The sequence below is a fragment of the Ranitomeya variabilis genome, chromosome 2, assembly GCF_051348905.1.
Source record: "Ranitomeya variabilis isolate aRanVar5 chromosome 2, aRanVar5.hap1, whole genome shotgun sequence".
Lineage (NCBI taxonomy): Eukaryota > Metazoa > Chordata > Amphibia > Anura > Dendrobatidae > Ranitomeya > Ranitomeya variabilis.
Window position 1 is genome coordinate 647,197,881 of NC_135233.1, and position 27,071 is coordinate 647,224,951.

Sequence of the window (27,071 nt, forward strand, 5' to 3'; positions counted from 1 at the left end):
ATCCTGCCTACACTACTTATTGGAAGCTTTCTTTGTTCACTGTGCATTGACAGAAACTTCTAGAAGGCATGCGACACATAGTTTTGTAGTGATAATCTCCTGTTGATTAAAAAAAAAAAAAAATTTTCTCGTGCATCTCATTGGGGAACACAAAACCATGGGATTGTCTGCTGCCACCTGGAGGCTGACATTATTGGATTTAAATAAGTGTCTTCTTCACAGCAGACTATACTTCACCTGCTGGTGTCAGGCGTCCTCCGTTTTTTGGTAGCATGAGTGGAAGGCAAGGTCTGTCTCAGACCTGTCTTAGAGGTTAAGCTCTAACCTTTTTTGCTTTGTTTTTTTCAGATGTCTCTGGGTAACAGAGTGTAATTGTGCACTTTGTCTCACCCACGTAGCGACAGAGTACAGGCTGTAATTGTTCAGTCTGTATCCTCTCGCTGGACCAATGTACCTTGACACTGTCGGTAGTCAGGTACTGGGGCGCAGGTCCGTAAGCCAACTAGCTCTTGCCTGCTGCCCCACATAGTGCTTGTGTGCATGGAGCATAAGTTTAAGGGATCCGCATCTTCAGACAGGTAAGTATAGCCCTGTCATGAGACTTTCCTTCCCCACTCATCTCAGCCTCTATTCCTTACCTTGGGCTCATAGTTCCCAGGGGGAGAGAAGGGAACGGTCCTTGTGCTGGGGGCCAGGTGCTCCTGCTGGCTGTTCTACTTACCCATCTGAGCTCCCTTTGGCCTTAGCTGGGCGGGGTTAAACAGGTTGGTGGGCTGGAGTAGGACATTGCTGCATGGCTACCTGTGTCTCTGCACGGCTACTTTTGTGTCTGCACGGCTACTTTTGTGTCTGCACGGCTACTTTTGTGTCTGCACGGCTACTTTTGTGTCTGCACGGCTACCTGTGTCTCTGCACGGCTACTTTTGTGTCTGCACGGCTACTTTTGTGTCTGCACGGCTACTTTTGTGTCTGCACGGCTGCCTGTGTCTGTGCACGGCTGCCTGTGTCTGTGCACGGCTGCCTGTGTGTCCCTGCACGGCTGCCTGTGTGTCCCTGCACGGCTGCCTGTGTGTCCCTGCACGGGCTGCCTGTGTGTCCCTGCACGGGCTGCCTGTGTGTCCCTGCACGGGCTGCCTGTGTGTCCCTGCACGGGCTGCCTGTGTGTCCCTGCACGGGCTGCCTGTGTGTCCCTGCACGGGCTGCCTGTGTGTCCCTGCACGGGCTGCCTGTGTGTCCCTGCACGGGCTGCCTGTGTGTCCCTGCACGGGCTGCCTGTGTGTCCCTGCACGGGCTGCCTGTGTGTCCCTGCACGGGCTGCCTGTGTGTCCCTGCACGGGCTGCCTGTGTGTCCCTGCACGGGCTGCCTGTGTGTCCCTGCACGGGCTGCCTGTGTGTCCCTGCACGGGCTGCCTGTGTGTCCCTGCACGGGCTGCCTGTGTGTCCCTGCACGGGCTGCCTGTGTGTCCCTGCACGGGCTGCCTGTGTGTCCCTGCACGGGCTGCCTGTGTGTCCCTGCACGGGCTGCCTGTGTGTCCCTGCTACCACTCAACCTGCAGAGAGATGCCAACAGATACATTAGTGCGGGCCCGGTTTTAGCAGACAGACCGCAAAAGCGTGTTCCCGTTTAAAGCACTCGGCCAATTTTTGGGCTGAAGGTTTCCAGCCAGTTGGTGGCTGTGTTGCTCCCAGCCTATCACCACGTCCGGTCTATCAGCCATTCGGCTGCGGTTTCTTTTCACACCGGGTTCCTGCCCCTCTGACTCTGCCCCTTCGTCTTCCGCCTTAAGGCACAGCAATTTTTAAGTGGTGTGGTGTGGGGCACAGAAGCACCTCTGTGTTGTTCTTTTTGTGGGATAGCAAGCTAAGCTCACAGGGGGAACAGATGCCTTCAATGTGGATGTGGTAGGCTGTTGACTACTGTGGCTGATACTAAACACTCTTAAGTTTTGTCACTGTTTAATGAACTCTTCTAGTTTCTTTCTGCCCTTTCTTTATCACTCACAATCTTGAGTCTAGAGAAGACCATGCACACCCATTAGCGCAGTCTGCACTCAGTCTGTAGTCGAACTAACCAGGGTGTCCAGGACGCTGGTTACAGTTTTGGAACAATTGCCAGTGAACATTACCTCCCTAGGATCTCAGATTGCCACTGGAAATGAATCGGATCTTCAGGTAACCCCGCACCAATACTGCCAGTTGCGAAAGTGGTCCAGACGACCTCGGGTTACCTACTCGTCCCAGTCGCCCTCACAGGGGAGGTGCCCAGATTCCTTTTTCCCTCCTCAAGGGATTCTTTCCACAGCTCTTAGGGTATGTGCACACGTTGCGGATTTCTTGCAGAAATTTCCTGAAGAAAACCGGAAATTTTCTGCAAGAAATCCGCATTTTTTTTTTGCGTTTTTTTCGCGTTTTTTTTAACATTCTGCAAGCGTAATTAGCTTGCAGAATGCTAAAGTTTTCCAAGCGATCTGTAGCATCGCTTGGAAAACTGACTGACAGGTTGGTCACACTTGTCAAACATAGCGTTTGACAAGTGTGACCAACTTTTTACTATAGATGCAGCCTATGCAGCATCTATAGTAAAAGATAGAATGTTTAAAAATAATAATAAAAAAGAAAAATGCTTATACTCACCCAGACAACTCCTCAGCGGCGTCCGTTCCTCTTTCTATAGCTGGTCTGTGCGCACAGGACCTTCCGTGACGTCACGGTCTGGTGAGCGGTCACATGACCGCTCACGACCAATCACAGGACAGTGACGTCATCGGCAAGGTCCTTCACCGCACACCAGCTGCAGGAACCGAAGCGACAGCATGCAGTGGAGGCGGGAAGACATCGAGGGTGAGTATAGGACTATTTTTTATTTTAATTCTTTTTTTTGACCACTTATATGGTGCCCAGTCCGTGGAGGAGAGTCTCCTCTCCTCCACCCTGGGTACCAACCGCACATAATCTGCTTACTTCCCGCATGGTGGGCACAGCCCCGTGCGGGAAGTAAGCAGATCAATGGACCCCTAGGTGTGCGGAATCCCCTGCAATTCCGCATTTTAATGAACATGTTGCTTTTTTTTCCGCGATGCGATTTTTTTCGCGGAAAAAAAGGCTACATTTGAACAAAAAATGCGGAATACACTTAAAATAATAGGAGGCATATGTTAGCGTTTTTTTCGCGTTTTTATAGCGAAAAAACGCGAAAAAAACGCGAAAAATACTTAACGTGTGCACATGGCCTTAGAATCCAGTTCTCGTTTGGAGGCCGTACTAGGTCTATATCAGGTGGGAAAAGTGAGAGAGATGGTAAACCTATAGATTTCTGTTGTTGACTCCTCTCTGGGAGTGACAGCTGCACCGTCCCCTCCCGCTACTGAAACATGTTTTATTTTTAAGAGGGATAAGCTTGTGGCTAGATCCTTTTCCAACCATGAGAAATGTAAAGGTTTTTACAGTGTGGGGAAACACTCAAATACTTACAGAAGAGTACTCCTATGGAGGCGTTTTATCCCTTTCCCTTTAGTCACCTCTTGGAACTTAAGGACCCCACGGATTGGCGCATAGAATCTGTGGTAAGGTCTCAGCCTTTTCTGCCACTTAGATCTCCAAGGCGATGACTGCATGGGCTAAGCATTTGCAACAAAGTTTTTTGGCTGGTTACCAGGATTTGGAATTGGGCTGGATTGCGGATCAGATTCCATAGGTAGGAAAGTATCAATGTTTAGCATCCTTAAATGTGGCAGAGTGCTCTGCCCAGATGGCAAGTAATTGTGTGGTAATTCGCCGCATGCTGTGGCTCAAGGTGAGGAGGATGGACCTAGCGGACAGGACTGATATTCCAGGGTTCTCACTTATTTGGAACAAGGCTAAATAAGGATATTTTGGAAGCTGCAAGAGACAGAAGCACCCTGCTTTCTCAGTCCAGGGCCAGCTGTCCTTTTCGGAGGCGTGGGGCCTTGCTGGTCCGTCCGTTTTATCAGTTTCCAGCACTGGATGAGTCGGGTTGGCAGGTTATCCCGAAGGTCTCTCAGCAGCCTGGGAGAGCTACCTTTAGACTAACACCCACCGGATGCCCGTCTGGATAAAGGGCTAGACCCTCCGGGTCCTGAGTCAACAGGGAGGGCAATGCTTGACGGGCGACCCTCACTCGAGGATTATTCCCGGGTCGGTGGATGGCTTTTCTTATTTTTTTTCCCTTCCCAGGAAGCATGGTTTGGGGCAATCGTTGACATTTGGGTCAGGGAGGTCATCGGGTTACAGAATAGAGTTCACCACTAGTGATGAACACAAGTGTTCGTTACTCAAATTTGCCAACGGTGCTCTAGTATGCACAGAGTATCACAGGTGCTTGAGTGACATGTTCGCGTCCCCATGGCCACATGGTTCGTGGCAGTTAGACAGCCAGAAAACATGCAGAGATTGCCTTTGCATGTCAGGCAATATTCTTGTTTTTTGGCTAACAGCCGCAAAACATGCGGACACGGGGAAGCAGATGTGTCACTTTAGCACCCGCGATACTCCCCATACTTCCCCAAGCACCCTTAGCAAACTCGAGGAACGAGCACTGACTTGCTCTCATCACTGTTCACCACTCTGTCTCAAGATTATTTCTTTTGCGCTCGCCCTCCTAGGTCTCCCAGCATGAGCCGGTTTAGACCAGTGTCCGTAATGGTCCCTTTGCACTACTCCACTGGAGCTGCCTGGACCCTGGGTAATTATTCGCACCCTCTAGCTTGTTTATCAGGTTGTGTTATTATGCACTTGCTATTATCTCCATTATCCTGAGCTATGGTGTGCAAAGAAATCCTTTTTTATTTTGGATTCTCCGATTAAATGAATTTTTTTTCACTTAATCTTTCTATACCTGTGTGTATATTCTTTAAGGAGTTTCATAAAACAAAAACCCAGCAAAGTCCAGTCTATTTGTGTCCTTGCTTTCATTCAGCTATTTGCACCTTGCACACGCAGCGTCCAGATGTTACAGATTAGTGGAGGGGCTTTCATGAAATCCCGTCTCCACTATGCATTAAAACACGCAGGCAACAGAACTGGCTATAAATTATAGGGGGACCCCACGTCATTTTTTTTGGGGGGGTCCCCCTATTTTTATAGCCAGTAAAGGCTAAATATACAGCTGCGGGCTGATATTCATAGCCTGGGAAGATCCATGGGTATTAACCCCTTCCCAGGCTACAAACATCTGTTCCCCAGTCGCTGGCTTTCCCTCTCTGGCACATAAAATTGCGCTGGATCTCACACCATTTTTTTTCCATTTTATTGTAAATTAAACATATTGCTTTTAAGGCCGGGGTCACACTTGCGAGAAACTCACATGAGTCTCTCGCCTCAATACCCGTCACTGCCACCGGCACTCGGGACCAGAGCATTTAGCTACATAGAAATACATGCAGCCGCACACTCCGGTCCTGCGTGCCAGCGGCAGTGCCGGGCATTGAGGTGCGAGACTCGTGTGAGTTTCTTGCAAGTGTGACCCTGGCCTAAACCAGATTTCGTGTGTGTGTCTTTAAGGCCGGTATCACACATGCAAGAAACACGGAAGAGCCTCGCATCTTTATACCCGGCACTGCCACCGGCACTCGGGAGCGGAGCGTGCGGCTACATAGAAATACATGCAACAGCATGCTCTGCTCCCGAGTGCCGTCGGCAGTGCTGGGTATTAAGGCGAGACTCGTCAGAGTTTCTCGCATGTGTGAACCTGGCCTAACTCTTTATGTACCATTTTATTATATTTATTACTAAACATTGGGCTTGGTATTATCTATCTATTATCTATTGTATCTATCTATTATCTATCTATCTATCGATATATAAATATTTATAGATGGATGGATACGATAGATCTATCTGTTATCAATCTATCCCATGTCTATCTATCATCTATCTATCTCTGTGTGTAAACATTATTCTTCAGTGGAGTATGTAAATGAAGAGGTTGGACAAGAAATGACATCACAATTCTTTTTTTTTTTTTTTTTTGGTATATCTTTATTTAGCTTACAAAAACGCACAAATCCGCATGAAAAAAACGCAGGTGACCTGCCAGTGACCTCAGGTGCAGACTTGGTGCAGATTTTACCTGCGTCAAATCCTGAGCAAATCCTGATGCAATCCTGACCGTGGAAACATACCTTTATAACTCCTTTATTTAAGCATATTCGCCTTTATATACTAACTCAGGGTTCATCATTGCAAGCTGTTGTACTTTTCAGACATAATTTTGTACATAATTATCTGCTCAGTGTTGGCTTGTTTTCCTTTTCTTTTTTTTTTGTTCTGTTCCTTTGCAGCTCCTTTTTTTTTTTTTTTTTTTTTTTTTTTTTTTTTTTAATTTTTAATCATGTGTTTCAATAAAATTATTTACTTTTTATATAAAATTTGATTGGAGGACTAAGACTCTAGAAAGTCTGCATATCATTCAATAGACTGGAGCGATTAGGTTGGATTGTCAACAGGTTCTAACACAGCGGGTACGGTTTCTGGGAATGGTGTTCGACACTGTTCAGACATCGGTATTTGTTCCAGAGGAGAAAAGATTATCTTCAGTCTTCCATCAGAACTTTGAAGCATCTGGGCAGGCATTCCCTTCGATTTGCATAAAGGTCTTAAGAGAGATGGTGGAAATGTTCAATGCAGTGCGGTTTGCTCAATTTCAGTCTAGCCCTCTACTGAACATGCCTTTTGGGACAGACCAATGCAGTCCCTGGATCGGCCTATTCATTCCCCCTTTCACTGTTGCCAGTTTTTTCAGGTGGTGGCTAACGTCACCCCTGTTAACGGGGTCAATATTTTCGTCCCATTCAGTGGCAGGTGCTCACCACAAATGCCAGCCTTCTCAGCTGGGGAGCAAAATTGAGTCACTTGATGGTGCAGGAAGTCTGGAGCAGTCTGGAGACATTTCTCCCATAATGCTGGAGCTCAGAGCTGTCTGTCTGGCTCTTTTACATTGGCAGCATTTAGTCCAAGGGTTGCCGATCAGGGTTTAATCAGACCATGTTACTTCTTTGGCCTGTATCAATTGCCATGGTGGAGGTCCCAGGGATTTTGGAGTGGGCAGAGGACAAGGTTCCTCTAATCTTGGCAGTTCATATACCAGGAGTAGTTAACAGAGAGCGGACTACCCGTAGTGAAGTGGGCACTTCACCTGGAGGTGTTTAGGCAATGGAGTACACCAGATGTCGATCTATTGGTATCCAGATTAAACCACAAGGTGCCAAGATATGTGGCAAAGCGCTGGAACCCTCAGGCGATCACAATCAATGCCCTGGTAATCTCTTGGTTTACCGCTTTCCTCTTCTGCCACTTCTACGCAGACTTTTCAAGAATTTCTGTGCAGAGAGTGTTTGTCATTCTCATTGCCCCGGACTGGCCTCTGAGGGCCTGGTATTTGGATGTTGTCAAACTCCTGGCAGATGTCCCATGGGCTCTTGACTGCCCGGACCTTCTGTCCCAGGGTCCGGTCCTCCTTCCGAATTCAGGGGCGCTCAATTTAACGGCGAGGCTGTTAAAGCTGTGTTTTTGTGGACTTATAAGTCTGTCTGAATCAGTCATTCAGATTATGATTAGAGCCCATAAGTCATTCTCATTTCGAGTCTACCATCGCACTTGGAGGGCATATTTTCGTTGATGTGAGTCTACCAGTCCTTCGCCAATGTCTCTCTTCTTGCCAGCACTGACCTCCGTTTTACTGTCCCGATTGGAGACAGGGCTGGCTCATAAAGGGGTTTTCCCTCAAAAGTTTTTTTTAATCAATGAACTTAAGCCCTCTCAACGGTCAGGTGTCCGCCCTGGATATTTTGTTTCTGAAGAATAGGGCATTTAAAACTCAGGTTAAAACTTTTTTGCAATAGGTGGCGCACATTAAGCCAACCTTTCAGACTCCCCTTGGTCCTTGGGATCTGGATCTTGCTTTGAAGGCTCTTCAGTCTTCTCCTTTTGAGCCCATCGGAGACATGTCTACACATTTTCTTTCTTATAAGGTAGCTATTAGGAGGATCTGTCCTGTGGCACTCCTTACCTTATCGGCCAATGGTATATGGGGTATCTAGATAGAGGTAGCACCTCTGGTGGAGGGCTTGCCGTGTCCTTTCTGGACAGCTCTTCCATCTTTGGTCCTCATCTGATGCTCAACTCTCACCTGTACCTCCAAGTAGCTGCTAGAATGCGGCAGCGGGTACACCCCGGAACACCGCCTCGGCAGGGCCAAACCAGGTGAGGGTAGCTTTTGGGTTTCTTTGAGACCTACGGTGATTTTCAAGGGTTTGCCTACCCTTGCATGTGAAGACTGGATATGGCAGACTGTGCGGAAGAAACCAAGATTCAACGAACAGACAAGCGATTCCCAGCACAGCATTGTGGAGCGCTGAGAGGGCACATATAGGACACTGCTGGCCATCCACTGCACCCTGACTTATCTCCAGTTGTCTCGCCTAGTTCCTGCACAACTCTCCCTCACTTTAATCGAAGTCAAGCGCAAGTCATGACTTCAACCACTGCGTCTCTAAAGTCCTGTGGCGATGGGAGAGTGGCAAAGCAGCAGGTGTGGAGTCACTGGAAGCTGTAGTCACGAACCTGCACGCAGGCGGCCCAGGCCATATGGTCGCTCCCCACTGGACCGAAGCAGCAGTGGAGTTCGGCAGCCTCCTGGGGGTCTGAGCAGTCCTGTTCAGGATCACTCTGCTCACCTCAGTCGAGAATGGGGCTAGAATAGGTGCCTCAAACATAGTCTGCTTCATTTCACCTGGCCAGCCTACCGCAGCTGGCGGGTTTCCCATACAGCAGTCGACACACAATAAAGAAAAAGAAAATGATGGTACTCAACCTTGGCACATGGAATGTGAGTACTCTGCTGGATAATACTAAGGCAGACAGACCAGAGAGAAGAATGGCATTGGTTGCTCAGGAGCTAGCTCGTTACAAGGTTGATATAGCAGCTCTCAGCGAAACACGCCTGGCAGACAAGGGTCAATTGACCGAGCATAATGGTGGATATACATTCTTCTGGAGTGGTCGAGGCAGCAATGAAAAACGAGAAGCAGGCGTGGGATTTGCCATCAAAACTCATCTTGCTCGTAAACTTACCAGGCTTCCGGAGGGCATCAACGACCGTCTGATGACATTTCAGCTTCCACTTACAAACAAGAAACACGCGACTCTGATCAGTGCCTATGATCCCACGATGACTAATCCGGATGACATTAAAGATAAGTTCTACTATGAACTTGACGCACTTATTTCAGCAATCCCACAGGCAGGCAAGCTCATTATACTTGGAGACTTTAATGCCAGAGTGGGAACAGACCATCAAAACTGGGAAGGGGTCATTGGGAGACATGGCACTGGCAAGTGTAACAGTAATGGCCTGCTGCTCCTCAAGATGTGTGCCACACATGACCTTGTCATCACCAACACTTTATTCCGCTTACCCACACGCAAGAAGACATCATGGATGCACCCACGCTCGAGGCATTGGCATCTCATTGATTACATCATTGCCAGGAAAAGGGATGAGATGGACTTTAGAGTGACGAGGGCCATGTGCGGTGCAGACTGCTGGACTGACCATCACCTCATTGTGCCTAAGTGCAGGCTCCGCATCCTGCCTGCGAGGAGACCACAAGGGCAGAAAACGACAAAGAGGCTGAATATCTATAAACTGCAAAATAAAAGAATTGCAAGGGAATTTGACAATGACCTTGATGGCAGACTGTTAAATGTAATGCAGGCAGAGGAGATCGGCATTGAGGAACAGTGGATAATTATGAGAGATGCTGTTTATAATACTGCTCTGGAGCATCTCGGATCAGCAGCCGGAAATAATCAAGACTGGTTTGATGAAAACGATGAGGAAATAAAGACACTCCTAGAAGAGAAACATCAGCGGTACAAGGTGTATCAAAATGACCCCACGTCGGTAGCTAAGAAAGGTGCCTTTACCAACATAAAAAGAAAGGTACAGATAAAGCTACGCGAGATGCAGGATAACTGGTTTAGCAAGAAGGCGGATGAAATTCAGGGCTATACAGATACCCATGTCCAGAAACGCTTCTATGATGCGCTCAAAGCAGTATATGGACCCCAGTCATCAAGCTCTTCATCTCTGCTTAACGCAGATGGAACTAAGCTGCTGACAGAAAAGAAACAAATTCTGGAACGGTGGGCTGAGCACTTTAATAATATTCATAATTGCCCTGCCAATATCAATGATGAGGCTATTGCTCGCTTGCCCCAGGTAGAAATCAACAAGGACCTTGAGGTTCTTCCAAGTGGAGATGAAGTCAGGAAAGCAGTAAAACAACTTTTTTGTGGAAAAGCACCCGGAAATGATGCTATACCTCCTGAGGTATATAAAGGTGGCGGCCCTGCTCCGATGCAAACGGTGACCAAACTATTCCAGTACATGTGGAAAAAGGAACAGGTTCCACAACAGATGAAAGATGCCAGCATAATTCACATATACAAGAGGAAAGGTAATCGCCAATCTTGTGACAACCATCAAGTCATCTTCCTTCTGTCCACTGCAGGCAAGATATTGGCTCGTCTCTTGCTCAACCGCCTTTTACATCATCTTGGGCAAGGCCTATTACCTGAAAGCCAGTGTGGTTTCCGTGCTAAACGTGGAACAGTAGATATGGTCTTTTCAGCACGTCAACTTCAGGAAAAGTGTCAGGAGCAACACCGTGACCTTTTATGTATCTTTTGTAGATTTGACCAAGGCTTTCGACACGGTCAGTAGAGACAGCCTGTGGAAGATCATGGCAAAATTCGGCTGCCCGAGCAAGTTCATCTCAATCGTCCAGCAGTTCCATGATGTGAAGGTTCAGAACGGACAACTTTAGGCTGTCCCATGGTTCTGTGATCCACAATTAAGACTAATAATAAAAAATTTTGGTGGTCACCGTAAAATCTGTTTAACGTAGTATGCATTGGGGACCCTTGGATGCCCGGTTGGATGTGCAGTTATTTTTCTTCTTAAGGGTACCGTCACACAGTGCCATTTTCATCGCTACGACGGCACGATTCGTGACGTTGCAGCGTCGTATGATTATCGCTCCAGCGTCGTAGAATGCGGTCACACGTTGCAATACACGGCGCTGGAGCGATAATTTCATGACGTATTTGCGATGTAGAAGCCGTTGGTTACTGTGCGCACATCGTATACAACCTGTGTCACACGATGCGATCATGCTGCCACAGCGGGACACTAGACGACGAAAGAAAGTTTCAAACGATCTGCTACGACGTACGATTCTCAGCGGGGTTCCGGATCGCAGTAGCGTGTCAGACACTACGATATCGTAACGATATCGCTAGAACGTCACGAATCGTGCCGTCGTAGCGATGAAAATGGCACTGTGTGACGGTACCCTTACCTACTTGCCTAATCTACTTCTATTGAAACAGCAACGCAGTGTAGTAAGTGACACCTCTCTTTACTCAGGCTCTCAGCATCTGGGGTATAGAATGCTGCTCTCGGATTACATAATGACCTGCTGAGTGAGCTAACAGTCCTTTTAAATGTTGAAAACCATAGAATTACTTGGGACTACATAACTACATAATAGTAAGGAATACAACTGACCTTAAAACATGTACAAGGGCTTGATTTTGTGTTTTGGTGTCATGGCTTGATAAAATTATACACTGTATCACTGACTGAGGTTGCCGTTAACTACAGATGTACTAAGGTATTAGGTATAGGAACTCATTGATTTTTGATCAGAATTTTAAAGATGGTCAAATAAAATAAGTTATAATGTGAACATTTAAGATGGAGTTTCTTTAATTTCCATTTCTAGCATTCAATGTATTGGTAATAATCTGAATATGATATATTTTAAAGATCCGCTTTCAACCAAATGACCATAAGACAATTAAAGAAACTGCTGATGAGCTGAAAATCTTTGAAGGCATCAAACATCCTAACCTTGTTCGCTACTTTGGTGTGGAGCTTCACAGAGTAAGAGTATTATCTACTATTATTTTCATATTGATATTGGTAGTTAAACATGCAAATCGTTTGTAATGAGTGTAAATGTCAATTTTTATAGACATGCTTGGTTTTCCTGTGTTGCAGTAAATGTATAGTACAGCGATATGAAAAGGGAGTGCCCAGAACACTTTTTTGTTTTTCTATGAATCCACGATTATGATCAGTTATGATATAATTTTAACATTTTATTGTGAAAGTTTATGGTAAAAGGTACAAGTATAGCTAAACGAAGAGTGGTTTATACGTTTATAGTTACTGTAGTAGTTCCCTATACAAGTTGTGATATAATGACCTTTCCTTAGGCCAAAAACGGCAGCTCAGCTGCTATTCACTTCAGTTCTCCACAACTTCAGCCGCAATCCGGCTGCGGTGAAAGCTAAAGATTTCTAATGTGTACGGGTGTGTGATCACTACTGATCTATAATATTAGGGATAGGTCATCAAATTATAAGCTTGAAAAGCCAACTAATAGCTTTCAGTAGTGCATCCTGGAAAAAATTCTGATGCAGTGTATTGAGCCATAGTTCATACTAATCGTCCTGAGTAGGATCTATATTTTTGGTGACCTTGTTTTTCTGTGAATTGTACTCATGTTTAGTTTTGCTTTTTTTGTCTTGACCACTTTTTTAGATGCCTTATGTCTTATGTGCTTATATTTAACAAACCTGTTTTTCACCATCAATCCAGGAAGAAATGTACATTTTCATGGAATATTGCGATGAAGGTACTTTAGAGGAGGTTTCTAGGCTTGGCCTTCAAGAGCATGTCATACGGCTTTACTCCAAGCAGATCACAATTGCAATAAATGTGCTTCATGAACATGGCATTGTTCACCGCGATATAAAGGGTAAAAGAAACACATTTTATGCTAAATAAACTTTTTTTTTAACTGTTTGTTAGCAAATGATTTGTCTTTCAGCTCATTATAGTCCATAGAACCTGGTTTATGATGCTTCCTGCATTTAGAGCTTATAGTGCACTACAGGCCCCTGTTTTTGTTACATACAGAGGATCCTCATTTCCTGTAATTGGGCTGCGTACACCCCTGCATCCTATTGCAGCCTCCATTGTAGAGCGTGTCATATCTGGTGGAAATAACTGTGTGCAGCACTATTTTTCTGTTTAGAGTGATGGTCTCTGCAGTAGGACCTGATGGACACCATTGCAAGACAGTTTAGTCCGTGGTGTGCCATTGATGCTTGTATGATAGGAAAACATAGCACAATTGTGAACAGAACCTTATTTCTTTGAGGTGTAAATATTTGTGTTTTTTCTCAAGTTTTAAGGAAACCTTTGCAAACGCGCATGAATACGTGTGGGTTTTGTTTGTTTTCCATATATTGGAAACCTTTTTGCACAAGCATTTTTATTTGTCCTTTGTGATTTCTCAGTTATTAGTGGTTTTTTGTTTTGTCATTTTTTTACCCTTCAAAAACCTCAGGAAAATAATATCACCTTTTGGCTGCATTCACACATCCTTGTGAAATGTCCATGTGGTAACTGACTAATTCTTTGATCGGACTGCACACGCACCCATAGAAATGAATGGATCTATTCACACATCCATAAAAATCCAGTATCCAAGTGTGAGATCCATGAGACTGTGAGCAGCTCTTATCCTGATGTGTTTGCTAATCAGACTTGCCCATACAAGTCAATGGGGAGCCATGAAACACGGATGCAAATCATGCTGCTTTCGTTGTGTCTGTGTATCACAAATCTGTTGCTCGATGATACATTTAAATAAAAATGTGACCTTCCATGGGTCTTTCTATTGGCTTGGAAGAAAGCACACCTCTTTAATGGAAAAAATCTGATGCAACAAGGATAACACCTGAGAAACAAGTCGGTCTGTTTATTTCAAGTGAATGTCCAAAATTCTGTTTTGGAAAAAAAAAAAAAAAAACACTAACCACAAAATGCCACAAACGAAAACACATTGGATGTTTTCTGTTTATTTTTTCCATTGGGCCACAGCGTTTTATCATATAAAATGCCGACTGTGAATCTAAATAAGGTGGTAGAATAACAGCAGCAGTATCCATGTTTGTTTTCTATTTTCCACAGGAGCAAATATTTTCCTAACATCTTCCGGCCTAATAAAATTGGGAGACTTTGGATGCTCAGTGAAACTAAAGAATAATGCCCAGACCATGCCTGGTGAAGTAAACAGCACTCTGGGGACAGCAGGTAAAAAGCAGCTAATTCTATGTGTTTTTCATTCTATGGGTGTTTCGACGGTCTATAATAGGTATATATAGGTTAGAGATGAGCGAATATGTTCGGGTTCCCTCTTGTTCGGCAAGCTATAGCGCTTACCGAATAAGCTGCAGAGGGAACCCCGCTTCCTGGATCACGCCGGCCGATCAGCTGCATGTGTCGTGGCTGTGTCACTTGGTCACAGCACATGCATGGAGACCCTGTTTGTTGGGCTCTTCATGCATGTGTCGTGACTGTCACACAACCGCGACACATGCAGCTGATCGGCCGGCGAGATCCAGGAAGCGGGGTTCCCTCTGCAGCTTATTCGGTAAGCGCTATAGCTTGCCGAATAACAGGGAACCCGTACATATTCGCTCAACTCTAATAAAGGTCTGTTTGTGTCCATGCATTTTTGCAGACAGTGGTCCACCCCAAAACACGAGACATGTCTGATTTTGATCCAAGTCCAGGATCAAACCCGCCAATGCACCCAGGTTCCAACAGTTTGCTGTCTATTATTTACTGACTATTTCATAGTAAAAGCTTGAGAAGCATTCATTGCTTTTATTTTGCATACAAGAAAAACTGATGAAACTTTTATAGTAAAAACTGATGCGCTGACCAAACACTGGTGAAAATCAGTCAATTTTTTGAAAACAACAATAATCTCGAATGTCTGAATAAGCCCTAAGTAATGTCATTGACAACACCATAGAAATGTATGGTAATCCGGTAGTAACCAACATTCCAGTTAATAGCACCCACGCACTGACATTTTTTGTACCATTTTTAAATAAAACAAAAAAACATGAACACTCTCCCACTTAATGTGTTCAGGCAAGACCGTTCTGTGCAGAACACGGACGGTGTTGCTGTTAGAGTTAACATCATCCTGCAGTGACTCAGACGAGTGATATGCTGTATATTCCATAACGGTCAGTACTTCCTCCCCATTAATACACTTGCCTGAGGCAAAGGAGGCCAATTGTGGCATGTGTTTGGTAGTACTACTGCCAGGATAGCTGGTATCAGTGGTAGTGGGTGTTCTGCTGCTGCTAGTGGCTCCCATGCCTAGAAGTGGTATTATTTTTCTTTTATACTACCCCATCCATTGCAACTTTTCTTTATTCCATACATCATGTTGCAAACCATAATTAACTTTTTATCAATCTTTTCAACCCTTGCATCAAATGATGTAATAAGAAATGCTAGGTAGGAAGGTACATGGACAAAAAAAAATGTGGTACCTGGTTGCAGTACGGTTGTCAAATTAAATAAGTAAAACAAATGTGCAAAAATAGACATACACTGTTTAAATGTTTTACCTTTTTTTTTTTTTTTTCTTTCAACCAAATTCAACCCATTTCCCGAGAAATAACATAATAAGTAATTCTGAGACCAAAAATCCGGTATCTTCAACAGGGCACTGTATTGGTGTGGCATGTATGAATTTAAAGTTTGATTAGTAAATCAGATATGCAAAAAGAAAATGTTTGTTACACATACATTTTCTTAGGTATGTCTCTATATTAGTACAATTTCTTTTGTATTGTTTTCTTTTTGCATTATTGTGCAATTATTCTCCTCCCTTGCAAGAACTGCTTCACAAGAAATGCAAAAACTCACTACAGTTGCTTGTGACATGCAATCATACCAACTGACACTAATTTTCTGATTGACTTATTTTTTCTTTATGTAAAAAAATTGTGCTGTCCTGCATCTGCTTTCTAGTACATTGAGTGAAAGTCTGGAATTGTAATTCAAATTCAATAGGACAGAACATATGCCAGCTATTGTAACACTGATAAATCACACAGTCTGCCACTAGTGCTGCACGTAGCACCTCTTATCTGTCTCGCCCCCTATAAATTGAATCTCTATATTATTCCAAGACTACTACTATCATCATCTTGTGCAGTGCTGCAGTTATACTACACTTTACTACCAGGAGTATTGTATTTCTGTTCTTATCTGAGAACTGCTGAGCTGTGAGTTGACTCTCACAATAAAAAAAAACCCTTAAAATGGCTGCTGCATTATATGTAGTCTTTAGCCAAAAACTGATCTGAGTATTCCTTCTAAAAGCACCGATCTCCAAAACTTTGTATGAAACATGGAGTAGTCAGTTTAAAACACTGATTGATTGGTGTTCGAAATGTCATTATATTTTTGCACAACTCATAGTTGTGTGAAAATCTTGTGAGCTTTGCATTCTACGCCAGTCTTGGCCAGTTCTCCGCAGCTGCAAAAATTAATCACAATTTACTCCAAAAATGGCATAAATTATTACCAAAATGTACTTCAGACCCTGACTGGAGTGTATTTATTGTGTTGGCATGTTGTAGCTGAAAGATGCGCCATATTCATTAAGAAGCACCCACCTCCATCACGTTTTTAATTACCACTGATGTCCAAAACACCCGTCTTTATGAATCAGGGATGGAATCCTTTTGGAGTAATGGATTATGTAGTTTTTCCTTTTTCTTGATTTATTATTAACAACATTTCTTAAACAGCCTACATGGCACCAGAAGTCATCACAAGAGCTAAAGGAGAAGGACATGGTCGTGCTGCTGACATCTGGAGTCTGGGATGTGTCTTAATTGAAATGGTCACTGGCAAGGTAAGAGAAGTTTGATTGCATATTGTGCTGGAAACAGCTTTGCATGCAAAACCTCATATTAGCAAAATGTAGAACAGATACCAGCTCGCCTACAGCGGCATACGGCTTGCTGAAGCACGGATCTCATGTGGTCACACGTTCAATAATGATAAAGAGAAAGGTGGTGTTCCAGCTTCTTTATGTCCAAATGTTTATTAGAAAAACTTTAAAACCATGGCAAAAACCAGGTTCACATGGTGAGGAAAGCAGTAAGGCGTCCTTTCTCAAAAGGTTATCTTAGCGTTCCAGTTTGGCTTTCAGAACAATGTGTATTGTCAGAATGTACACTCCGATGTCTATCTTTATGTGGGAGCAGCCTGTAGTTAAGAATTGCTTAAGGTATTTATTGTTTTGTTTTTCTCTGAAACAGAGACCATGGCACGAATTTGAACATAATTTCCAGATTATGTACAAAGTTGGTATGGGGCACAAGCCTCCAATTCCAGATCGCTTGAGCCTAGAAGGTAAAGATTTCCTTTCTCACTGTATGGAAAGCGATCCAAAGAAGCGATGGACAGCTAGTCAGCTACTGGACCATCCCTTTGTCAAGGTTTGTGAACCATCAGATAACGCTGTTATCGTTAAGGGACACATGCAACACAAATGTTATGTTCACTTGTGGTAGAATTTTTTGTAGAAATTGCTGTGACTGGAAATCAATTACATACATTATGATTTTGGTTGCTTGTGTAGTAGGTGTCCATATATAGTATAGTAACCCATTCAGATATATGGAACAGTTGGAGAAATTTCTGTTACATCTCACGTGAAGGTTCCTTAAGTGATCCCACAACATGTTAATTATTGACTTAAACTGGTACATTCTAGTTAAAAAGTCAATAAGTAATGGTCAAGTAACGTGTCAAAATGAAATGGCTAAAGTAAAAAAAAAAAAAATATTAATGAAAGGCTATGTGCACACGTTCAGGATGTTTCGCGTTTTTTCGGCCGTTTTCCGCCGAAAAAAAAACGCTTAAAAAATGCATACATAAGCATCCCATCATTTTAATTTTTGTGCACTTGATCGTGGTAAAAAACGCCACATGTTCATTAATTTTGCAGATTTTTCGTATTTTTGCCGCTATTTAATGCATTGGGAAGCTCCGGAAAAAAAACGCACAAACGCGAGAAAACCGTGAAAAAAACGCATGTGGATTTCTTGCAGAAAATGTCCAGTTTTGTTCAGAAAATTTCTGCAAGAAATCCTGACGTGTGCACATAGCCTTACACTTCACACAGTAAATAAAATTCATATTCCGCATCTACTTAGCATATTTGGAATGATTAGTAAATAATTTTTTTTTCCTGCATTTTACCAATAATAAAAGCTGGTACAATTTAGACAATAACTGGTATATATCCATAATGTATGGTTGTTAGAATATGAGGAGGCGCAAAAAAATATTTTTTTTTCATGTACCACAGTAAATCGTTCACACGCAGGTCTAGTAGAACCGAGCTTTTTACCTGGGAGTTGAAAGACCATTGAATCGTACGAAAACATGCATGATGGCGTTTGCAAACATCTGTCTTATTTGCCTCTTTTTTTTTTTTGGTGGGCAGGTTTGCACCGATGAAGAATGAAACTGTCAAGATTTGGCCTAATCTAATTCAGCAAGTCATCTCTTAATCACCACTGTATGTAATATTTACATAGACTGAGCTGAGGCACACCGTGCACCGTCGTGAAGATCCGTGGCGTAAGACTGCACAGCTGACGGCCGTCACTTCTCCTGCTGCTCTTGTATCTGTTTTTTTGGCACATTTTCTTCATGTGACAATGTCCCGCACGTGTTTTCGTTTTTATAAAAGCTGCATGTTTCGGTGAAGTGCCATTACTACTGTACATGGACCATTGTGTTTTAATTTGTTCTCTGGCTTAATTCTCATATGAATGAGAACAGTAATAAACACAGAACTGTTTCCAATGTATTGAGCTCTGACGCAAGTTGTAGTGTTACCACGTATTCTGGACCTTCTAATTGTTTCTACTTCCCTGGTTTGTCGAGTGCACTGTGATCCTGTCATTTTCTGGCCAGCTTCAGATTTGTTATGCAAGAAAAAGTTAAGTTGGAAGTACGTTTTCTTAATAAATGGTTTATTTTAGGACATCTAATAGTATTTTTTTCCCACTAATCGGATAACAATTTATGGGGGAAACTAAAGCGAATACGGAAGCCATAATATTAATGTTGGTATAGAAAGTAGTAACTGCACCCGTACATCGTCTGCAACCTACATGAATAATCTAAAGTCTGCTGACGAAGATCAAGAGGGACATCTACGTAACGAAGAATTCATTACAGTTTTCCATCAGGAGAAAAAAACATGGTGTATGTTTAAGCAGAACTCAAAGTATGTACTCCAGTTTTGCCTAAATGGGCGTCACTTGGGTGGTAAAGGGTGAGATGCCACTGCTCCTCTAACTTCTGCCAGAAATTCCTGACTTGAGTAAGATTTGTGGCTCGTGGCTCACTTCAAACACGCTTGATTCAATAAGAGGTGTGGCATCTTAACATGCTTCTTCATCAAGACATGACCAACACCAGTCTTGATGATTCTGCCGAAAATGTTTTGCGATATTGATGACGCTGAGAAAGGAAACAGCTATAGTGGTAGCCTAGCATTACCATCCCCCTCCTACCCTCCTATATTGACAGGTGGCATAAGTATATATTGATCACCCATGTAGCCATGTATTTGAGGGATAAGCAATGGGAACTGATTTTTATCTTAAAGGGTAAGTTCACAGTAGGCTGTTTTTGTTTTGTTTTTTTCTGCAGCAAAACCTGATATCTTGTTAGGAAAGAACCTGTAGAAAAAAATGCAGGTTTTTCTTGCTTTTTTTAGCAGCAGTTTTGACATGCCAGATTTGTCTCTTGTGTATGCTGATAAAATGTATTGTTGGGGGGAGAAGGGGAAAGCCCTATTCTATAGAACTCTAATCAGAATCGGATTTCTGAAATCTCCAAGACTTTTCTGGTACTTTAAAACACAGCTGAAAATGTGCATAAAAAAGCTGCAAAAATGCCTAGTGCGAACTTAGCCAAAAGAGTTGGACTTTATTTTAACAAATTTTGGAGGGATATGATTTAGTGGCTTACTAATAAATAGGTATTACAGGAGGTCTTTTTGCCCTTGTTGCAGTCTAGTGGGGGTGTTCTAGTATGCAGTGATTAGCATCAAATGTGGTCTAAGCCAGGCCAACTAGAGAAATGACACCAGGATCTTGGTCACACTGTGACGAGAAAAGGCAATTCCACGTGGTCCAACAGCACAGGAGATAAACTGTAGCTCATATTTCTGATTAATCATAGCCAGCGTTATCTTTAAAACTTCAGAACACAGTGGGTTACAGCTTACTGCATAAGTGGTGCCCTCTGTCCACCCTGCAACATGACAAGTAGACCTTGGAGCAATGGAAGGTGGCCTGGTGTGCAGGCTTATTTTCTTTTACATGTGATAAGCTGGCAAAGGCAGAGTGAGGTTCTGGCCAATGTCCTGCAGGAAAGCTTTGGGTTTTGGCATTCATGTGGGTATTATTTTGGTTCATATTACGTACCTAAACATTCAATCAAGGGAGACAGGTGGTTTTCAGGTTTCAAATAATAAGTTACAGCACCTTCCATCCCCGGACTGCCTCCCTCTTTCTGCTCTCTATGTACTGACTTCCTGGTGAGTCTGGGGTAGACTTGTCTACATATCAATCAATCATCAAAGGCAGAGATGGAGGGACAGGGAAAACGCAGCCTGTGCCAATGAGAAAAGCCTTGTACCTGCAATCATTAGCACAAACCACTGCAGTACCTCTATTGTAATGTATTATACACCTCTGCCACCTACTGTGTAAGGAGTTGGCTCATGCAAATCTCTGGCCTCAGGAATAATGATGGCACAGTCATCACATAACAGTTGAAGTCAGAGATTGACTGCAGCAGTCACCATGGGTTGGTTGGAACGTCATCACTGAAGGACATGCTTTGAATGACCATGACATTGGTGGAACGTCTTCACTGAAGGACATGCTTTGAATGACTATGACATTGGTGGAATGTCATCACTGAAGGACATGCTTTGAATGACTGACATTGGTGGAACGTCATCACTGAAGGACATGCTTTGAATGACCATGACATTGGTGGAACATCATCACTGAAGGACATGCCTTGAATGACTGACATTGGTGGAACGTCGTCACTGAAGGACATGCTTTGAATGACTAGGACATTGGTGGAACGTCGTCACTGAAGGACATGCTTTGAATGACTATGAAACTGGTGCCAATTTACCATAGAAGTTCTTTTTGTAACTTTATCTGTTATGTTCTGTCACTCTTTAAAAAAAAATAAAATAAAATAAAAAACTCTAATAACCTTATTGAATAAATTTGTAGTGCACACCTCAAAGGGTTAGAATCCAGGCAGAAAAGAGATGGTAAATCTTCAATAATGTGCTGCATGGCTAAGTGTAAACTTTTCACGGACCGTTGTAATTTGTCAATCTGGGCTGATAGTATAAAATTGTCCTGGAGAATTTAGAGCACTTTATAAATCAACTCCTAGTGCTTAAAGGGCACATTGAGATGTCATTTTTCGCTCACAAGTACTGTGTTTTTTCATTTTTTTGCAGACCAAGTGGTCCGCACTTAAACACAGAGCCACGTGTGATTTTGATCCGGGTCACAAATGAAATTTGACTAGTGAAAATCTGTGTCTTAAAGAATCAAGCTCTCAAGTCAACTGCTGTCCGATTTTCATGTTCATATGAAAAAAAAAATCAAACATTGGTGGTAAAACTGACACATGTATCAATTACTAATGAAAATTGGTTAAAAGTTAAATCACTGACCTTTGAACGAGTCCTTAATTTTGCCTAGTGGAAAATCAGGACATGACAATTTAGCCATATTTTGCTACACAATTAATGCTGACTTGTGGCACGGACATTTTCCAGACAGTAATGTGAACTGATATATTCGGTACATATCAGGCAATACATAAGCTATTAGATCTTTTCAGGTTAATGGAATCCATAGAACAGCTCCACCTTGTGGACAGCAAGAGTAATGACGAAGTTTGTAAAATTTCTCGAATGTATAGTTACAAACATGCATAACTCAACATAAAATTACTTGTGTATCTAAAATAAATCTATTCTGTATTTATACTGTGGATGTGAAAATGATAAAAACACCAAAGACTATTAGAGATGCAAGACAACAGCATTTTATAACACGAATCAATAGTCAACCCTGGCACAATAACATCACTAAAAAGCTTTGGGAAGTATCCAGAATTGCAGAACGGTGTTGGAAGAAAACGCATTTGCAAGATGATTTCACTGCACTCAAACAAGCAACACTAGCGTTCAAATCATCTCTCGCCTCTGCTAAACAGGCCTACTTCACAACCCTCGTATCTTCCTTATCCCACAACCCCAAACCGTTCAACACCTTTAACTCCCTCCTCCACCCACCACTGCCCCCTCCAACCTCTTTAATCTCTGCTGAGGACTTTGCCACACACTTCAAAAATAAGATAGACCAAACATCAAAGTCTTTGTTGTCCGACCACCACAAACCCTTTGTATGCCTGACCAATGCCCTAACCCCATAACTTCCCTCGCCAAAATCACTGAAGGACAGATTGCTCATCTCTCCAAATCACACCTCACCACTTGTGCACTTGACCCCATCCAACCTCACCACTACACTAATCCCATCCCTAACCCATCTCTTCAATCTATTACTAACTTCTGGTACCTTCCCCTCTGCTTTCAAACATGCCAAAATCACACCTATCCTCAAAAAGCCTTCCCTTGACCCGAGCGCTATGTCCAGCTGCCGCCCCATATCTTTTCTCCCCTTTGCTTCCAAACTACTTTAGCAACATGTCCATGCTGAACTTTCCTCTCACCTTGCATCTAACTCTCTCTTCGACAGCTTACAATCTGGCTTCCGTCCCGACCATTCCACTGAGACTGCCCTGACCAAACTTACGAACGACTTACTTACAGCCAAAGCTAACAGACAATTCTCTATACTCCTCCTTCTAGACCTGTCCTCTGCCTTTGACACAGTTGACCACTGCCTCCTACTACAGATCCTCTTTCTTTAGTGTCAAAGACCTCTCCCTATCCTGGATCTCCTCATACCTTACCAACCGCACATTAAGCGTTTCCTACTCCCATACTACCTCTTCATCTTGCCCCCCTCTGTTGGTGTCCCTCAAGGCTCTGTCCTAGGACCTCTTCTCAATCTATACCCTTGGCCTGGGACAACTCATAAAGTCCTAGGACTTCCAGTACCATCTATATGGCAATATCACCTTTCTGCTGTCCAGAATCCCAGAGTGTCTATCAGCCATATCCTCCTCCTCTCGCTTCCTCAAACTCAATGTAGACAAAACCGAACTAATTATCTTTCCTCCATCTCGCACATCTTCCCCTTCCTGATCTATCTATCACAATAACTGAATTCACAGTTTCCCCCGTCCAGGTAATCCTCTGCCTCAGAGTAACCCTGGACTCTGTCCTGTCCTTTAAACCACACATCCAAGCTCTCGCCACCTCCTGTCGCCTCCAACTCAAAAATATTTCCAGAATCGGTCCTTTCCTCAACCCTCACTCTACCAAAATGCTTGTGCATGACCTAATCATCTCTCGCCTCGACTACTGCAACATCCTCCTCTGTGGTCTACCCTCTAACACTCTCGCACCCCTCCAGTTAGTCCTTAACTCTGCTGCCCGACTAATTAATCTCTCTCCTCGCTACACTCTTGCTTCCCCTCTTTGCAAATCCCTTCACTAGCTCCCAATTTCCCAGCGTATCCAGTTTAAACTACTAACACTGATCTACAAAGCCATCCATAACCTTTCTCCTCCGAATATTTCCGTACTAATCTCTCTATCTTCCCACACGTAATCTCCGGTTCTCCCAAGACCACCTTCTCTCCTCCACGCTTATTCGATCCTCACCCAATCGCCTCCAAGACTTCTCCCGAATATCCCCCATCTTCTGGAATTCTGGGCCTCAACACATCCTGTTATCCGCCACATTTGGATACTTCAAACGGAACCTGAAAACCCATCTCTTCAAAGAAGCTTACAACCTGTAATGACCACATGACCACCTCAACACCATCGGAGCTACTGCAACCCCCGACCTACTGTCTCCTTTCCCATAATCCTGTAGAATGTAAGCCCGCAAGTGCAGGGTCCTCTCCCCTCTGTACAAGTCTGTCATTGTTAGTTTGTTTACTGTAAGTGATATTTGTATTTTGATGTAACCCCGTCTCATGTACAGCACCTTGGAATCAATGGTGCTATATAAATAAATAATAATGACTTCTAAGTAACCTTTATTACCTACCTTCAGGTCACATCACTGTCGGACACAGATCCCAGTTCCAATATGTTTTGTTAAACCAGTGTTTAAATAACAGGGTTGTTGGGTTGTTTTGGGAGTTAAAATGTGTGTGTGTGTGTGTGTGTATATATATATATATATATATATATATATATATATATATATATATATATATATCTCTTTTACTATAGTGTCTTGCTGTCATCATGAGTATAATGATAGAAAATTTGTAGTGATGTAATGCCAACCATGCACATTTGAATGCTGCTAAAATTCTTGGTTGGCTGAAGCGCTCATGTCAAGAAGATGACCATATTTCCTTTTTTTAATTATTTTTATTCTCACTGTGTGACAGCAGCATATATTTGTGGTGCAGGGTGGAAAGGGGTTGTCTCATGAAGCTACTGGAGCATATGGACCGCATAAAGGATGGTACTTCCATAAGCCAGGAGAGAACAAGAGCTTGGCATCTCCTCAATAAAAATATAACGGAATGTTTCTCTTGTGAATGGAAAACTAACATGGATGTGTGAATTCATACAGGATTTCCATAAAGAGTTTAATTGATAAAATCATTCCTAAATTAATAATTTGAGATCCAAAGCAATAAAGAAAAAGTCGTCTAAGATTCATCACGGTTTTATTTCTTTATTTGTCCTAGGCTAGCGTCACATATGGATGATTTTCCAGTGTTTCCACAGAATGGAGCCAACACAGTTTGAAAATAAAATACATTGGTAGGCTTCTTCAGTCCTGTCCACAAATGATTTGGATCTTTTCCTACTTGAGGATTAGAAGCACCGTAAGACAATGCAGGAGGCTCTCAATCCAAAAGGCCTTGGATCAGTGTTCAAAAACGGGTCCAGCTCACCGGAGTGGACATCTTTAGGTGTTCAGAGCACAGGAAACGCTGAGTCACAACGTTGGGCATTCATACAAACAGGAGAAAATCCCAGTTCGTCAAGCTGGATTTTCTCCGGTTAATGTTCAAAATGGGTCTCTTTGTAGTCCGAGGAGGAGCAAGTACTGTTAGGTTTGCTTCTTCTTGTTTTCATTGTTTCCATAAGCGGAGCCTCTGTCTATTTCAGTTACTCCGATCATCCGGCGCACTCCGACAGAAACTGAAATTAATGAATATACAACTTACTGAATTGTTCAGGCTACTGCCTCAATAAATGATGACGTGTGAAAAACTCAGCCTTTCCCTGATATTTTCTTACTCCGAATCCTCAATCTGTGCCTCTAGCTTACACGCATTTTCTACTGGTTTGCTGGACTGTGAAATTAATTTGCTTAGTGTGGCAATACTCTACATGTAATCGGGAAATATTTTTCAGGCACACTGCAAAGTTCAGAAGGCAAGGAGCGCCAGATTTTACTTTTATGGTATGCAGGTGCCATGACCCACTGGGAGCTGCAAGAATGGCAGAACCCCCCGTAAGTGACACCATTTTACAAGCTACAGCTCTCAAAAATTCATCTAGAAACTACACCTCTCAATTCATCTAGGGGTGCAGTGATCATATTGACACCACGGGTGTGACCCAGAATTTTATACCATTGGGCAGTGAAGAAAAAATAACTAAATTTTTACCTCAAACATTTAGTTTTAGCCCCAGATTTTACATTTTCACACAAGTAGTGGGTAATGGCATCAAAATTTGTCCTACAATTTCTACTGAACATGGCAATACTCCATATGTGGCTGTACAGTGCTACGGAGAGACTCTGGAGGAATGGACAGCTATTTGCCTCCTAAAGCGCAGATTTTCCTAGAACAGTTTGCAGACTCCATATACAGAGCCCCTAATTGCTAGAAGAGCAGAATCCTCCCTCAAGTAACCCCATTTTGGAAACTATACCACTTTAGGAATTTATAGGTGCTTCTGACAAAATAAGAATATCATCAAAAAGTTAATTTATTTCAGTTCTTCAACACAAAAAGTGAAACTCGTATATTATATAGTTAGAGTGATCTATTTCAAGTGTTCATTTCTGTTAATGTTGATGAGTATAGCTTACAGTCAATGAAAACCAAAAGTCATTATCTCAGTGAAGTAAAATAACAAAAAACACCAGCAAAGGCTTCCTAAGCATTTAAAAAGGTCCCTTAGTCTGTTTCAGTAGGCTCCACAATCATGGGGAAGACTGCTGACTTGACAGATGTCCAGAAGGCAGTCATTGTCACCCTCCACAAGGAGTGTAAGCCACAAAAAGGTCATTACTAAAGAAGCTGGCTGTTCAGAGTGCTGTATCCACGTATATTAATGGAAAGTTGAGTGAAAGGAAAAAGTGTGGTAGAAAAAGGTGCACAAGCAACCGGGATAACCGCAGCCTTGAAAGTATTATTAAGAAAAGGCCATTCAAAAATTTTGGGGAGATTCACAAGGAGTGGACTGCTGCTGCCAGGGTTATTGCTTCAAGAGCCATCGCACACAGATGTATCCAGGACATGGGCTACAAGTGTCACATTCCTTGTGTCAAGCCACCCATGACCAATAGACAACACCAGAAGTGTCCTACCTGGGCCAAGGAAAAAAAGAACTGGACTGTTGCTCGGTGGTCCAGGGTGTTGTTTTCAGATGAAAGTAAATTTTGCATTTCATTTGGAAATCAAGGTCCCAGAGTCTGGAGGAAGAATCTAGAGGCACACAATCCAAGCTGCTTGAGGTCTAGTGTGAAGTTTGCACAATCAGTGATGGTTTGAGCAGCCATGTCATCTACTGGTGTAGGTCCACTGTGTTTTATCAAGACAAAAGTCAGCACAGAAAATTTTAGAGCACTTCAAGCTTCCCTCTGCCGATAAGCTTTTTGGAGATGGAAATTTAAGCTTTTTGGAG

General features: G+C 43.1%; 2 protein-coding genes across 3 annotated transcripts in view; one reads left to right on the top strand and one right to left on the bottom strand.

Annotated features, from left to right (window-relative positions):
- MAP3K4 (mitogen-activated protein kinase kinase kinase 4) overlaps positions 1-18,974 on the top strand; it is a 143,044-nt gene extending 124,070 nt beyond the window's left edge. Inside the window, exons 21-26 of the mRNA XM_077289159.1 lie at positions 11,852-11,968; positions 12,689-12,848; positions 14,069-14,191; positions 16,720-16,826; positions 17,236-17,415; positions 18,429-18,974. Coding sequence (XP_077145274.1) covers positions 11,852-11,968; positions 12,689-12,848; positions 14,069-14,191; positions 16,720-16,826; positions 17,236-17,415; positions 18,429-18,449 — 708 coding nt within the window. The 3' untranslated portion in view covers positions 18,450-18,974. The remainder of the gene's footprint in view (positions 1-11,851; positions 11,969-12,688; positions 12,849-14,068; positions 14,192-16,719; positions 16,827-17,235; positions 17,416-18,428) is intronic.
- Positions 18,975-24,867: 5,893 nt separating this feature from the next.
- The window catches only part of AGPAT4 (1-acylglycerol-3-phosphate O-acyltransferase 4), a 182,309-nt gene continuing 180,105 nt past the window's right edge, over positions 24,868-27,071 (bottom strand). For both annotated transcript variants that reach the window (XM_077292801.1, XM_077292800.1), the window contains exon 9: positions 24,868-25,352. In XM_077292801.1, coding sequence (XP_077148916.1) covers positions 25,261-25,352 — 92 coding nt within the window. In that variant the 3' untranslated portion in view covers positions 24,868-25,260. The remainder of the gene's footprint in view (positions 25,353-27,071) is intronic.